Source organism: Crinia signifera, chromosome 3 (genome assembly GCF_055691185.1).
Source record: "Crinia signifera chromosome 3, ASM5569118v1, whole genome shotgun sequence".
Classification (NCBI taxonomy): Eukaryota; Metazoa; Chordata; class Amphibia; order Anura; family Myobatrachidae; genus Crinia; species Crinia signifera.
The window spans coordinates 123,008,098-123,023,893 of record NC_139219.1 but is presented as its reverse complement, the minus strand read 5'-3'; the positions used below and the strand labels follow the sequence as shown (position 1 = coordinate 123,023,893).

General features: G+C 45.5%; 1 protein-coding gene across 4 annotated transcripts in view; it reads right to left on the bottom strand.

The window, feature by feature from the left end:
- Positions 1–5,045: 5,045 nt before the first annotated feature.
- Positions 5,046–15,796, bottom strand: part of TBCE (tubulin folding cofactor E) — a 116,524-nt gene continuing 105,773 nt past the window's right edge. For all 4 annotated transcript variants that reach the window (XM_083176452.1, XM_083176451.1, XM_083176454.1 and 1 more), the window contains exons 15-17: positions 13,044–13,103; positions 9,855–9,946; positions 5,046–5,397 (exon numbers count right to left, since the gene is read on the bottom strand). In XM_083176452.1, coding sequence (XP_083032578.1) covers positions 5,305–5,397; positions 9,855–9,946; positions 13,044–13,103 — 245 coding nt within the window. In that variant the 3' untranslated portion in view covers positions 5,046–5,304. The remainder of the gene's footprint in view (positions 5,398–9,854; positions 9,947–13,043; positions 13,104–15,796) is intronic.

Below are 15,796 nucleotides of genomic sequence, written 5' to 3'. Positions count from 1 at the left end.
AACAGTGAGTCACTGATGAAGGCTGCAAGGTCCATGTGGAAACTGATAACTTCAGACAGAAATCTACCAGCTCTCAAAAACAGCCGGATTCTGCCCTCATACAGACGCGGCAGAAACATAAAAGATCTGATCGTCAAGAACGACATCTCCAACCTTAACTGTGTAACCAAGGTTACTAGAAAGAATGGAAACTACAGATGTCTAGGATGTGTGACCTGCAGTAATCTAGAGACTGGTGACACTTTTTGCCATCCAAGGTCAGGTTCTCTGATCAGGATAAACTACCCTTTAACATGCACCAGTAAATACATTGTTTATTATATAAAATGTCCTTGTGGACTGTTGTATATTGGGAAAACCATTCGCATGTTAAAGGAAAGAATGGCCATGCATAAATCCAACATCAGAGCAGCGCTGTATGGAAAAGGATCGGACCAACCAGTAGCCCGCCACTGGAAGGAGAAATCCCATTCACTTGCTAGTATACGCTATAAAATCATTGACTGTATCCCTGAGACCAACAGAGGGGGTAACCGTGATCGTGCGCTTCTACAGTTAGAGGCACGCTGGATATACAAGCTACATACCGTACGGTCTGAATGAGATCCTACCACTAACTTGTTTCCTCTGAGCGATATCTCCGCTTACTAGACACCCTTGTTGTGAGCTCTTTTAGCCCACTTTATTCAAGGCACGCTATGTGATTTCTTTGATAGTTTATTCAATTATTCAGCGTATCATTCGCATTATATAATTTGCTTTGTTTTTGTGTACTTTATCGCCAGCCTGTGTCACTATTTTTATCCTTGCTCTCTCTCATGTTGTCTTTTCATCACCTAGGTGATGGTTCACAGGGTGTTGTCCACGCCCCTCGGGAGATGCAGGATGCGTAGGCGCTCGGTGCGCCAATGACGTCATCGGGTCTCAGACGGGGTGTTGGATTCGGGTCGGGTGCCGTCTCACATCACTGCTATAAATGTAAGTAACTTTCTTTGTTCATGTGTGTCTTGAAAAAGAGATTAAATTCTCGAAACGTTGACTTGAACTCTGCTGAGTCTAGTACATCATTTATTTACGTTGCTAAAGTCTCTTGAGTGCCGCCATCTGATTGCGTCTATGTTTCCCATTCACTTGGGATAAGTGAGCACCGTGAGCAGCTGCTTTTTTCCCTCTGCTAGTGCCGGACCGTGTGTTATATATATATATATATGTCTTGAGGACCAGCACTTAGAACATCCAGTAAAAATAAATGGTAAGGTGCCTTCCACAAAAAGGTATATAGCTGCGATTTCCAAGTAAATGTAAACAGGAGGCGGCACTCAAAAAAACCGGTGAATAACTATATTAAATCATAACAGTGCAAAAAAGTCAGTATTCATTGTCTACAGTTTCGGAGCTGACGCCCCTTCCTCAGGACAACTGACAACTCAACATAACCAAACAAAGGTGAAGTGCACTCTTTTCTGCACTTCACCTTTGTTTGGTTATGTTGAGTTGTCAGTTGTCCTGAGGAAGGGGCGTCAGCTCCGAAACTGTAGACAATGAATACTGACGTTTTTTGCACTGTTCTGATTTAATACAGTTATTCACCGTTTTTTTTTGAGTGCAGCCTCCTGTTTTCATTTACTTGGAAATCGCAGCTATATATTATATGTCCGTGGTTCGGCACTCCAATAATGGGAGAAAATGTTAACAAAACAGTTCCCTCCAGACAGCAGCGCCTTCGCTATGTAGAATTTTGGGGGGGGGGCACCAGGCATGGAGTATAAGCCAACATTTTAGAACCAAGTGGCCCCTTTCTCAAGGTGCAGAGAGAATCGAACCTCTCTGATATAAAATACCTGGTGTCTTTTTGTGCGAGTGCCGACACCCCCATATACCGCCATTCTCATTTTCTCAGAACAGTAATACCTGCAAGGTATAGCACTGTTCAGGCCACTCCCTAGAGCCATCCCTTCTCATGGCACCAATTTGCGTAAGATAAATCATGTGATTAATCAAAAAGCAAATTGTATGTAAAAAATGGCACATCAAGTGTCAAATTGTATGTAGGCCTCCTGGGAAGCTGCTGGGGATGTTCAGGGGAAATCAGATGCAATTTTACAGGTCAGATAAATCTCAAAGTGTATGGGGCCTTAACACCAGATCAAAGCTTGTCATAGCTTTTGGATTGTCCGTGCTATGAAGTTCTTAAGTTCTTCAGTCTGGTAATTATCTGGTTCTGTGTTAATCTTCAAGTTCTTCAGTCAGTACCAGTTCATCTGGTAAACTTCTGGACACACGTGTATTCTTCAGTATTCACACTATTGGTCCAGTGTGCCTACTGTATTATCTTTCATCTCCATATTAGGACAGTCTCCTAAGGCCCCCATACATTTGGCCGACTTGTCATAAGGACAAGTCGGCCCCGATTTCCCCTGAGCTCTCCCAGCAGCTCCCCGGGCAAGCTTGATAAGATTTGGCACTTGATGTGCCATTTTTTACATGTGATAAATCGTCTCGATTTATCACATGTAAACCCGGGGAGCAGCAGGAGAGCAGGGACCCTGCAGGAGAGGGTCCGGGTCCGTGGCAGGGCAGAGGGCAGGGAACAGAGAGTCAGCAGAGGTGAGAGCATAGAAAAAAAATGGGCGGCCGCTGATTGGCATAGCTCTCAGCCAATCAGAGGCCGTCCAGTCTCTTGAATAGGATTTTTTCTATTCTCCCGCTCGCCGCAGGGTCCGGTGTAGCGGCGAGAGAAAATCCTATTAAACTGAGTGAGCGGCGGGGACGCTGCGGGGTGGCTGGTAGGGGGCGCTGCTAGAAGGGCATAGGCAGCGCGCAGGGGACAGTGACATAGACAGCTCTCGGCTCCCCCTGCCCTGCGCTCCATTACTGCCGCCTCTGTCCCCCGCAGCGTCTGCTGCCTCTGCCCTACTAGCCCTACATCCACCCCGCAGCGTCCCCGCCACCCTGCTCCCTTCACCCTCCCGGAGCACAGCTCCCTGCTCCGGCGTCCCCTGCCCGGCTGCACATAAGATTTCGAAAATCTTATGTGCAGCCGGGCCGACCTCCCGACTCCGATGCACACGGGACCACGCATCGGGTCGGACTGGGTGTGTGAACATGCGATTTGGCCCGATTTCACTGCCCGATCCATTTGAATCGGGTGAAATCGGGACCAAAATTGCATAGTGTATGGGGGCCTCTAGGCTTGTATCCTTACAGTACCAGATTACTTATAGTAGCGGTACCTCAGAAGTCCATACCGCCTTGCAAGTCTTTACGGTTGAAAAACCAAGACGTGTCAGACTCCCATGTTCCAGGTCACAGCAGCCTCTATCATCTGTTCGTTCCTTTCTTCAGTTTATGAACAAGAAATACATCAAGCCTGCAGGCTTTCAACCTCCTAGGACTAATGCTACTCGGCACAGCTCTATGACAAATACTGATCATCAAATGACAGCCATGAAACAGACTCCACTTAACATTTATCTAGCACTGTCTATGGTTGCTATGGGCAACATCCTTACTTTTATAAACCTGAACTTTAGTAAATACGCTCCCTGGTATTCACATAATATGAAACAGTCACGGGTAGTAGAACCATCACTCATTGAGGTGAAAGTGTGTAAGTTACTACATTACACTGTTCATTCTTGTGCTTGATTAAGATTTCACATACTGGGCGGGATTCACTAATAACCCCCGCTGTACATCGCCGGCATTCGCATTGTTAATAATCGCATATGAATTAACATATGCGATTATTAACACCAAGGCGAAAGCCAGCGATGTGCAGCGGGTCCCCCCTCCCTGCCTGCACCCTTACGCGCTGTGTGGGTGCTCCGTTTCCTCCTCCCTGCACTCAGAAGAAGTGCAGGGAGGAGGAGGTCACTGGTCCGGGCAGCACAGCAGGAGGCTGCCCGGACACAGGTGAGGGGGGTGCGGCGCTGATCGGCAGGGGGCACATGGGGCGGCGGGGGATGTGAAGGGAAGCCCATAGGCTTCCATTGGGTTACACCATCTAGAACTGGCGTAACCCCCCGCAGTGAAGCACCGGCGGTGGGGCTTTGCTGCACATGGAAATGCGGTAAAGACCCCGAAAACTGGGTTTTTACGGCATTTTCAGTTTGGTGAATTTCGCCACTGTGGGGTAGAGGTATCAAGCAGTGAAAAGGTGCCTGGCACTTTATCACCGGCCAATCAGCTCCTTACTGCTACGTTACAGGCTGGGTTTAAAAAAGGGACAGTTAAGAGCTGATTTTCTGGTGATAGAGTACCAGGCATGTATCACTTCTCCCTGATCACTGCTTCATACATCTACCCCTGAATTCTGTATGCATTGCACTTTACGGAAATAAGAACAACCTAAGCACAGGGCCGAAACTAGGGTTTCCGGCGCCCGGGGCAAGGCAGTCATTTGGTGCCCCCCCCCCCAGTGATCTAATTTGGGGGCGTGGCCTATAATCGCTGCTCTCCCGCACGGCCACGCCCCCATTTTGCCGCTATGGGGGCATGACCCAGAGGCTCTGTGAGCCTCTAGCCATGCCCCCAGCCCCCTGGCTGCGGGAATAGACGCTGTGCGCATGCGCACAGCGTTTATTCCCCGCTGCTTAGTTAGCAGCTGACAGGGGGGACCGGACCAAATGACGCCTTGTCCCTGGCGCCGGAGACCCCCCCCTCCCCGCCACGGCTGCTGCCCTTCTCCTCCTATGCTGCTGATGGTGTAGCCGCATCTTACTTTGACTTCGTCCGTCTCCTACTAGCGCTGCGGCGGGAAGCGCTGATGACTTCAAAAAGACTTGCCGGACGCTGATTGGCTGAATTCAGCCAATCAGCGTCCGGCAAGTCTTTTCGAAGTCATCAGCGCTTCCTGCAGCCGCGCTAGTAGGAGATGGACGGAGTCAAAGTAACATGCCGCTACAGCGTCCACACACCTGTCACCGGACCTCACAGCGCCCCTCACCTCCAGCGCCCGGTGCGCGTGACCCCCCAGCCCCCCCCTAGTTACGGCCCTGCTAAGCATTAATTGATTCGGATGCACAGAAATACAAGACAAAAAGTAAGTGGTTCCTGCATTATGGTACTTACGGTTTTATTTATGCTTTATAAATAAGCATTATTATGCATATTTGGGGCACATCTGAGAGCAGGAAACACAACTTAAAAATGAAACGTTCTGTTTTATTTCATGGACAGGTAGAAATTCGTGTTGAAACACATTAAATATATAATATAGCTCAAACTTGAGAATGAAGTTGATGTTTAATCCATTTTCTGCCGGAATACCATGAGTAGCGATTAGGATTCAATGCTAATGCTTCACCATCTCACCAGTATACTGTCTCCATTTTCCATGGAGTAAAATTGCAGAGACTTTAAGTCATTCTCTAGTTCAATCTCTTTTCCTTTCATCTGTTGAGAGAAATATTTCTATTATATATATATATATATATATATATATATATATATATATATATATATATATATATATATACACACACACACACATACATATATATATATATATATATACACACACACACACACACACACACACACACACATATATATATATATACATACAAAATATGGAATAAATCAATTATCCAAAATTCCTTTGGTCCCGAGCATTTTGGATAAGGGATAATCAACCTTTATCTATATCAAACATTTTTATTCATCATGACATTTTTCATTTGAATTTATATAACAAAAGTGAGTGACGCTGGTATTTTTAGCTGATATTTCGCCCAACTCTTAGAGATGTTGGTACTCAAAGGGTTAAGGCCCCTGATGATTTACCTTAGGCCCCTAACCTTGTTAAAAAGAAAAATGAATCCCCTTCTCACAGAGACTCAAATGAGCCTAGCATTGTAACGGGAAGCAGTTGAAAAGGTCTACATCAGGCATGTCCAACGTTGGCCCACCAGATGTTTTGAAACTACACATCCCAGCATGCTTTGCAATAGTTTTAGCATGCTCTAATAGCAAAACTGTGGCAAAACATGCTGGGATGTGTAGTTTCACAACATCTGGAGGGCCAACGTTGGACATGCCTGGTCTACATTGTCAAGTTAGACCAGGGCTGGGCAACACCCGCCCTCCAGATGTTGATGAACTACACATCCCAGCATGCCTTGCATCAGTTTCAGCATGGCCACATAGCAAAACTAATGCAAAGCATTCTGGGATGTGTAGTTCATCAACATCTGGAGGGCCGGTGTTGCCCAGCCCTGAGTTAAACAGTCAATAGGTCGATACCAAAAAGTCCACATGTACTCATACTTTACCATACACATGGACTACAATTAGGAACTATACAGGCCACAAGCATGGCGAGTATATGTGCTACACTAATTAGGGGTCCATGTCAACAGGTGTCGACATCAACACAAAAAAAGTGGGGTAAAAAACTAAACTCATATCGACCTTTCAAGTTTCAACCTCTTCCATGGTGACATTTTGCTTGTGTCGACCTATTGCTTGTTGCCCTGTTGTCTGTGTCATTCTATTGCATGTTGACCTATAGACTACCTAGACACTTTAGACTTTTCAATCCACATTCAATTGTAACAGAACAATATGGCTCTGTGTATCTTTGGGAACTGAAGCACTGCTACTAATCCCATTTCTTGAAACACAAAAATAAATTAAACGGTAAAAGCAATGCAATCTAGATATAAGAATATATTTTTAATGTAAATGAAAAGAACGAAATATTACCTTCAGTCCTCATTTTTGTAGGTTTATCACATAACAAATCATGAGAGGACAAAATAGAATCTGTATTAAACATTAAGAAGTTTGTCCACTTTTATTTTTTTAACACAATTTTCCAGAGCACATCAGTTAAGGCCCCCATACACTATGCGATTTAGTCCCAATTTCACCCGATTCAGATGGATCGGGCCGTGGAATCGGGCCTAATCGCAGGTATAGACACCCGATGCGTGGTCCCGTGCGTATCGGGTCAGAGTCGGGAGGTCAGACCGGCTGCACATAAGATTTGCTAAATCTTATGTGCAGCCGGGCAGGGGCTACAGAGGCAGCGAGAGACGGGCAGGGGGTAGGGGGACATTGGCGAGGGAGATGGGCAGGGGACACCGATAAAGGAGTCGGGCAGGGGGAGCCTGAGCAGGGAGCGGTCAATGCTCCGTCCGGGCAGGTGGATGGAGAAGGAGGGCAGGGACTCTGCTAGTAGTGCAGAGGCAGCGGACGCTGCGGGGAACACAAAGGCGGCAGTAACGTAGAGGCGGGCAGGGGGAGCCAGGAGCTGTCAGCGCTGGAAAAAAAAAGCCCATACAATGAATGGGCAGCCTGTGATTGGCTGAGCGCTCTCTCAGCCAGTCAACAATTGGCTGAGAGAGCGCGCAGCCAATCACAGGCTGCCCATTCATTGTATGGGCTTTTTTTTTTCCAGCGCTGACAGCTCCCGGCTCCCCCTGCCCGCCTCTACGTTACTGCCGCCTCTGTGTCCCCCTCAACGTCCGCTGCCTCTGCACTACTAGAAGCACCCCCCCACCCGCCTCGCAGCGTCCTCTGCCCGCCACCACGATTTCCGCCGCCCCCTGCTCCCTCCACCTTGCAGCTCCCCGTTGTATCATTTGCAAAACTTGGCACATCAAGTGCCTAATCGTGTGTCCCCCTCCCAGGGAGCTGCAGGGGAAATCAGGTCCGACTTGTCCTTAGGACAAGTCGGACTAATGTATGGGGGCCTTAAGTTTTGTGTCAATTTATTAGATGGCTTTCTTTCTCTTTAGGGCTCCTTCAACAAAGCATTTTTCCTGGGCTTTACAAATAATAATGGAATGACATGCTCAATGAAGCAGAAATCTCTATGCCAGTGTCCCTCATCAATTCATTTGAGCATCCTTTTAAAGCAGTCATAATATGGTGGTCTTTAATTTGTGTAAAAAGTGAGTTCAGTAGATGTACTTTGACTGTATTACAAATAATATTTAGGTCACTGTGGGGCAGATGAATTAAGCCTAAAAACAGTGATAAAGGTAGAGGTTATAATGCACCAGCCAATCAGCTCCTGTCAAGTTACAGGGGGGGGGGGGGGGGGGGGATTTAAAAAATTACATTTAGAAGCTGACTGAATGGTGCGTTCTTAACTTCCACTTTATCACTTCTCCAGGCTTAATACATCTGCCCCAGTATGCTAAACAAATTAAAGCATAAGCAACATGTGGGTTGGATTGACATCAAAAAGTCAACCTGCATAAAGCCGCATGGGAACGGTTGACTCATAAAAAGGTTGACATGAGTTTCTCACGTTCTTTTGGTGTTAATATAGACATCTGAGCATATGGACCCCCAATTAGTGTACCGCTTCTCTCGCCATGCTTCAGGTCAGGTGCCTTCATACGTTTGGCACACTGTACCATTGCCAAACAGAGTTCAATTGGATAATAATGTATGAATAATTAAATATATATATTTTTTAAATGGTACTTGTGTAGTTTCACGGAGGCAGCTTACGCTACGTTTGAAGCTACGCTAATAGCATAGCCCAACGGCTGCCTTACTTGTGTAGTTTCACGGCGGCAGCCTAAGCTACGTTAACAGCATAGGCTGCCGCCGTGAAACCACACATGTAACTACTGTACTGTTGCCGGGAAATGCATCTCTGTCCCCGGCAAGCCTAGTCAGCACCTCTCGCACCACCAGCGCCAGCATGATCCCCTCTCTTTGGCGGAGTGGGGATCATGGTGGCACTGGCGGAGAGGTGCTCCATCTGTTTGAGACGCAGGAGCGTCTCAGATGCTCCAGCAATGAGACGCTCCTGCGTCTGAGTAGCTATTTTGGCAGGGTACAGCAACCCTGCCGACACGGTTCAGGGTTCTGTAGCGCATGCGTCTCCTGTCCAAAGAGGGGTGCGGACGCAAGTGCGTCTCATTCACAATGAAGGAGGCATTTGCCAGTGCTCCATGTTACATACTTGCAAATGCCTCCATTTGAAACCCCCACTATCCACAGCAGCCCGAAGCGTAGCGAGTGCAGCGAGCCCCGCGTGGGGACACATTACGTGTCCTCCTGACCTTTTCGAAACCCCACTATCCATGTTGACATGGAGTTGATTTTATATGGTGTGGCGAGCGCAGTGAGCCCCGCAATGGGACGCGGATTACATGTAGAGTAATCCGCGTCCCCTCGCTGCACTCGCCATACTTTATGAAATCAACTCCACGCCGACGTGGATAGTGGGGGAATGAAAAGTTCGGAAGGACGCATTAACGCGTCTGCTCGCCACGATTTGGGCTGCCGTGGATAGTGGGGGTGTTTCAGGAACACATTCACACATGCCATATCATACATCTGAGACACTAATGAAGACATGTGTTAACTGGTAAATGGATTTTAGTTAATAATAATAATAATTAAAGCAACTTAATACATTACAGTACAATCAGTACTTCTGACTGACTACGCTGGATCTGACAGGGACGCTTAAGCGGCCGCAGGAACACTACGCTACTTCTGACTGACTACGCTAACTACGCTGGCGGCGGGAGCTATGCTGATTCTGACAGGGACGCTACGCTGACGGTATAACTGCCGCCGTAAAACTACACAAGTACCAAAAAACCTCATGTCTACCATGTCATGTATCGACCATAGTCATGTTGAACTTTTGTTTGTGTTGCCCATATGTAAGACGACCTAAACATTGTATATCAGCTATCTGGGTACTGTAACATCCTAGGTGTGAAGAAGACTTAATAATGATCCCTCAACTAGTTACTCACTACAGTTATATCATGTTCCACTTCTACATAAGGGATAGATGGCTGCATAGTTTGGTCAGTTGTACAGAATACAAAAAATAAGAATATAACATTCATTACAGGGAGATTATTACTTACTTTGCAACTTTCATATGACAACGTTAACTCTGAGCCAGGCACTTTAAATAAACGATAGAGTAGTCCCTTTACCTTTTGGATTGTCATAGAATCTGCAAACAATACAAATAAATTAAAAATCAAACCATTAGAAATCAACCTGTGCTCACTTTTTTATTTGATTTCCTTAAATTAATGACAGTGGTATAGTCGTTACAGGTCCAGGTTACTAGGATTGTGTAGCAGTTAGTGGGGGAGATTTTCTAAACTAAAAATGTGGTAAAAACCCTATTATCGGGTTTTTACCGCATTTTGGGATGTTCTAAGCATCCCCCACCGGGTTACCGAGGCAAAGGGCATCGCCAGAAAAATCTGACGATGGCCCATAGAAGCCTATGGGCTTCTAACAGGACCCCCTGCCTCCCCGCACCGACCCCCCCTTACCTGTGTCCGGGCAGCACAGAGCTGTGCTGCCCGGACCTGTGACGACCTCCTCTCTGCACTATGATCCTCTTCCGGGTGCAGGGAGGAGGAGAGCCCGGCGCAGCAGCAGCGCCGGGTAAGGGAGGGAGGGGAGAGCCGCTGGGTCCCCATGGGACCCGCTGACTCTCACCGCAAAGGTTCTTTGCCATAATTATTGCATATGTTAGTGCATATGCGATAATTATGAATGTGGTAGCCGGCGATAGGGGGTGGTAATGGGGCGCGGATGTTAGAGCATCCCCCCCAAAGTGAGCTACAGATGTGTACTCGTACATCTTGCCTTATGGTGTGAGTAGGCTGAGAGTTCCATTCTGTGTATGACTGCTGTCGTATGACTGCATACGAAATGGTGTTTTCCACTGTAATGCAAGACACACAATACATGCATTTTGCATATCATTTTAATCCGCATAAGGTGCTTATGAGTCTCATATGCATAGTGATGCAAATTAGACATATGTTAAAAGGTAAAAGTTGCATTTAAAAAAAAAGACACTCAGCTCTTCTGAGTCACACCACAGCATGGCACGACTAGAATTTCTATTTAAAGTGCAAGGAGGCTAGATGGTTTCAAGTCCATCCTGAGTTCCCCGTACACTCCGGTACCTGCCCGGATTCTATTTCCATTGTTCTCAGTCTGGTTCCTAAGCATTCTGGTACAAGCCTGGATTCTGTCACTATCAGTTCAGCCCAGTTCCTGGGAATTCCAGTACCAGTCTAGATTTTGTTGCTACCAGTTCGAGTCCAGTTTCTGAGTATTATGGTGGCAGCTCAGGTTATTTTTTTATCAGTTCCAGTACATCCCGATAACGCACTTGCTATGGATTTCAGACCAGTTCCTGTATACTTTTATACTGGATGTAGCCAATACCAGACCAAATCCTTGGATAATAAAGTTACAGTATCGATTTAAGTTGAGGCTATTCTGGCTCCTTCCTGTGTTCTGAGCTCTCCAGCCTAGTTAGTCGGCTCTGCCCAACACTTACTCTATCTGGTTAAGCTTTCTATCCTGTTTACCACATAAACCTGCATTTATCTCTGCAGCTTTCTGGTAATGATCTCACCAAAATGAATACCTCCAGCAGTATTTCAGTTGACTGACCTCCTGAACTGCTAAAACTTTGATGATATTTTCATAGGCTGATTGAGGTCTCTGACAACAAACTGCCTAGTTTATGTTCAGTATTGATGGATGGGATTTGTGCCTTAAGATTTATTCAGCACTTATGTACATAGATACAAATGCTTTAATTGTGTAAACTGAAAATAAATTTGTTTTTCTCAAGTAACAGCATCCTTTACTATTGATAACCCTATACTTTCTGTCACCTATAAAAAAAAAAAAAAACTCTTAACATAGCAAAGCAGTGTAAGGCCTTTGGGGAAGACCCAAGAAGAATATTGCTGGTGCCTTTATGCAACAAAGGCCAGTATTCAATGCCTCTGATTCGCCATAGTTTTCAGCGAATCTGGCAATTCGCCTGGTTTCTGGCGAATTTTCCCACAGAAAAAACAATTCGCCCTATTCAATGGACACAATTCGCTTCAAATGAAGAGCGAATTTGCGCGAGAGTGTATTCAATGCTGAAGTGGAGAACTGCTTTCTCCATTGATTTTCGCCAGGATTCTCCATTTTACATTTGTCATCTTTTTTTGGTGAACTGTTATGTGTACTTGTAAAATAAATGTTTTCTTTTCTTTTTTTTTATGTCCAAAAAAAAACAGTTTTAATTCTATTTGAAGGGTCTTGCTTTTTTACTGCTTTACAAGCACCTCTTTTTTTTTTTTCTTCCCCCTCAGCGAACTGACAGCCAGCTGAGCAGGGGGGGGGGGGGGGAGATGCGGGGGACGTGAGCTGCTATTGGAAGGGACAGCCGGGACAGAACACTGCCACTGATCAGTAAAGGAGATGGGTCCAGCAGTAGCAGCAGACCTCTGGCTACAGCAGCCCTAGCGTGGTGATAGTAGATGTCAGCGCTAGGACTGCTGGAGCCGGAGGTCTTCTACTGCTGTGTGTGGGACGTCTGAACAGCCAGTGGCAGTTCTCTGCCGGAGGGGTTATTACAGTATGCTCCCTGCCAAGGGAGTAGGAGCCGGAGGTCTGCGGGAAGGGGAGAGAGCCGGGACAGGACGCCACTGACCAGTATGAAGATGGGTCCAGCAGTAGCAGTAGACCTCCGGCTCAAGCAGCCCCAGCGTGCTGATAGTAGATGTCAGCGCTGGGACTGCTGGAGCCAGTGGTCTGGTACTGCTGATGGACCCGTCCCCATTCTCAAGCTGTGCCGAGGCTCCTGGCGGCATCAGCGGGCTCCCCTGCTGTGACTCCGCTCCATCTCCTGCAGTGGCAGTATAGCCGCAGAAGCAGGGGAGAGAGCAGGGAGCGGTATTCGCTGAAGAGGTAATTTTCGCTGTCAGGGGTGGAGAGCCCCTGACGTGTTGAATAGGGCGGGCGGACGGCTGCCGGGCGAATCTCCCTGAAGGGAGAATTGCGGCGAAAGTGCAGCGAATCCTACACAGGATTTGCTGCCGGCCGTGATCCCGGGCATTGAATACTTGCCAAAGAATGTACAGTTTGCGACTAATTACACAGAAATATATACCAGTCATTGTTATCAGATAAATGGTAAAATTTTACAATTGACATAAAAAACTAGAAAGTAGCAGAGATGGATATATGGATTAAACACATAATACACATGTGTGCATCCATACTTTAATAGTACTTACCAGGCAGTTTCTTCTTTATTGGTTTTTGATCTGGTTTTTCAGGACATTTTATAGTTAATGCTATGAAAAATAAGAAGACATGGAATACAATAAGTAGCTGTATGAAAGCTTAGTTTCTGACACTGAAATGTTATGTATCAGAAAACCTGACAACAAAATCCAAAACAAATTTATTTTAAATGTATTCATTTAAATAAAGATTAGAATACATACAAAGTTTTGAATCATGCATTTTGCATTCTGTATTGTACCAGGTAGCAGTAAGGAGGGTTGTCACTGGGCTATGTAAGATGTCACTCTGTCACATTCAGCTGCTATACCACTGCAGAGCTATGGACTCTCAGGTATTCATTTATGGGATTCTGACTGTTGGAAAGTCCTGACATTCCGATGGAATCCTGGGCTGTTTTCGTGTCATCCGACAGCAACTTGACAATCAGAAATCAAGTGTCGGAAACTCCGCGAATCAGCGAAAACAGCCACGGATTGTCAAAAAACATCTGTGAATTCCACAAGCCACGTCCATTTCTGGAAAAGACGGATCTGACACCCTTCAATGCGGTCATTGACGGCAGCATTGAGTATGTGAGTGTCGATATTCATCCTATTGAAAACACCCCATAATCTTGTAAACCTCACACTTACTCTATATGCAGCCACCACAGGGTGGTTGGGAAGACTGGGAGGGACAATTGGCAGTTTGCCTTGGGAGGGCAGATGGTCTTGTCGGGAACTGTTCTGTTGTAGAGCCACTCTGTACTGTGAGCGACAATGTGGTGCATTGTGCTGCCTGCTGCTGTATGCAATACTGTGGTCCTGTTGGACCATTAATATTTCATATCTATATATGTCTAGTGTCGGTGGGTCTCCGAAACACTGCCCTCTGCTGGCAGAGTAAAACTACATCCCTTTCTCACACATGCACGAACACAGGAGGTAGCAATCCAGCTTTCAAAGCTTTTGCTTGAAGCGGGCTTACATTTATATATGTCCTCTCGATACTAGAATATGCAGTGGTACACCTTGATAAAGGAGTCTGCGAACCCTGAAACGTCGGTCACTGTATTTCAAAAAAAGTTTAGGACCACTGCATGCATGCATATATATATATATATATATATATATATATAGATATTTTCGCGGCGTGCGGCACTTGGGTCTTACTGCGAAATAAATCAACACGTAGCCACCTCCATTTAGGTTGACGTTTCAGCCATTTAATATGGCTTTTATCAAAACAGCTTACATATCTTAAACCATGTGCACTCACCTCTATATGTAAGGTTGTATCACCATTCAGTGCAGGGACAGCGGCCATAGTAACACGCCCAATTTCGGCTCATTAGGATGACCTCACTGTCAGGAATGCGCGTTGCCTAGGCAACGTTCCAACTGTGGAGTTGTGTGTGGTTTTAAATAAAGTTTTGTTGAGAAAAAGGGAAAAAAAGTCGAACAATTACATTTAAACAGATTGTTGGTGCTGGAAAATCTTTTGGTGTATGCCCGCTGTCACTACAGGAACTGTGATGTGTGCCAAAACTGCAAAACAATAAGTGAAAACAATGTGCAAAACCATATGCTGAGCGAGTTCTTTTTTTTGCACCAAGCATTGGTAAAAAGTAAGTTCACATGGGGGTCCACTCCATATGGAGTGTAGTGAATGTTCGCACAACCTTATAGATTGGTTGACCCCTTGTTTTCAAAGGTAGAGAGGCCCCAGAAGAAATAATTTTATGAATATTGGGGTGCTGTTCCCTACAGCATGAATATACACGTTTTACAAACAGGAAGGAAAAAGGGCTGTTTGGGGGGGACGCACTGATCATTTTTCCAAAATATAACTTTTAATAGTTTTTATTTAATATTCCCTATGTCAATGTAGGGGGAACTTACATAAACAGCAGAAATTTTTTTTAGGGGTTAAAATCACATACAACATATACACAGATACATATAGAGTGTCCAAAGAAAATAAATAATTGTGTTTTTAAAATTCACACAAAGGTCTGTCCAAGAGATATGTCTATAACGTATAGCCCTGAAGAAGAAAAGTTTTGCTGGGTGTAGTATAATACTACCCCTTCTGTTTATATTGTCAGTTATAATCACAACATTTTCAGCAAAACATTTTTATAAAGGGGCCCATACACGGTCCGTTAAACGGATCCGTTTGGGTCTTAATTAGCACGCTTCGCATCGGATCGCATGCCTAGTGCATGCGGTGTGCATGCAATGCGATCCGATGCGAAGTTTAGCTAGTACAAAAAGTATGTGCAGCACATACTTTTTGTACCGTACTATGTGATGCGCGGGAGCGCGCATCGCATAGTACAAAACGGACGGTCTGGGAACGGACCATCTATGGGCACCTTTAGCTTCATAACAGTCTAGGCCCTAGACTGTTATGAAGCTTAGAAAAATGTTTCGCTGAAAATGTTGTGACTGACAATATAAACAGAAGGGGTAGTATTATACTACACCCAATTTAGACTCTGATAGCAGGTTGTGCATGATATAGAGCACACCTAACATGCAGTGATATTTAGGAGGATATTAGGATAATCTGTTTGGTTGCTGTACATAAAATGACCAGAAGAGGGCGCCAACAGACAACTTATTTTTATTAATCAAAAGTGTACTGAGCCCTACATCAAGTATCACACAGTTAATGTGGTCACTTCTATATACCTAAACTGACCAGAAGAGGGCACTAACAGATCGTATATCCTTATTAAACAGGATACCATCAAGTC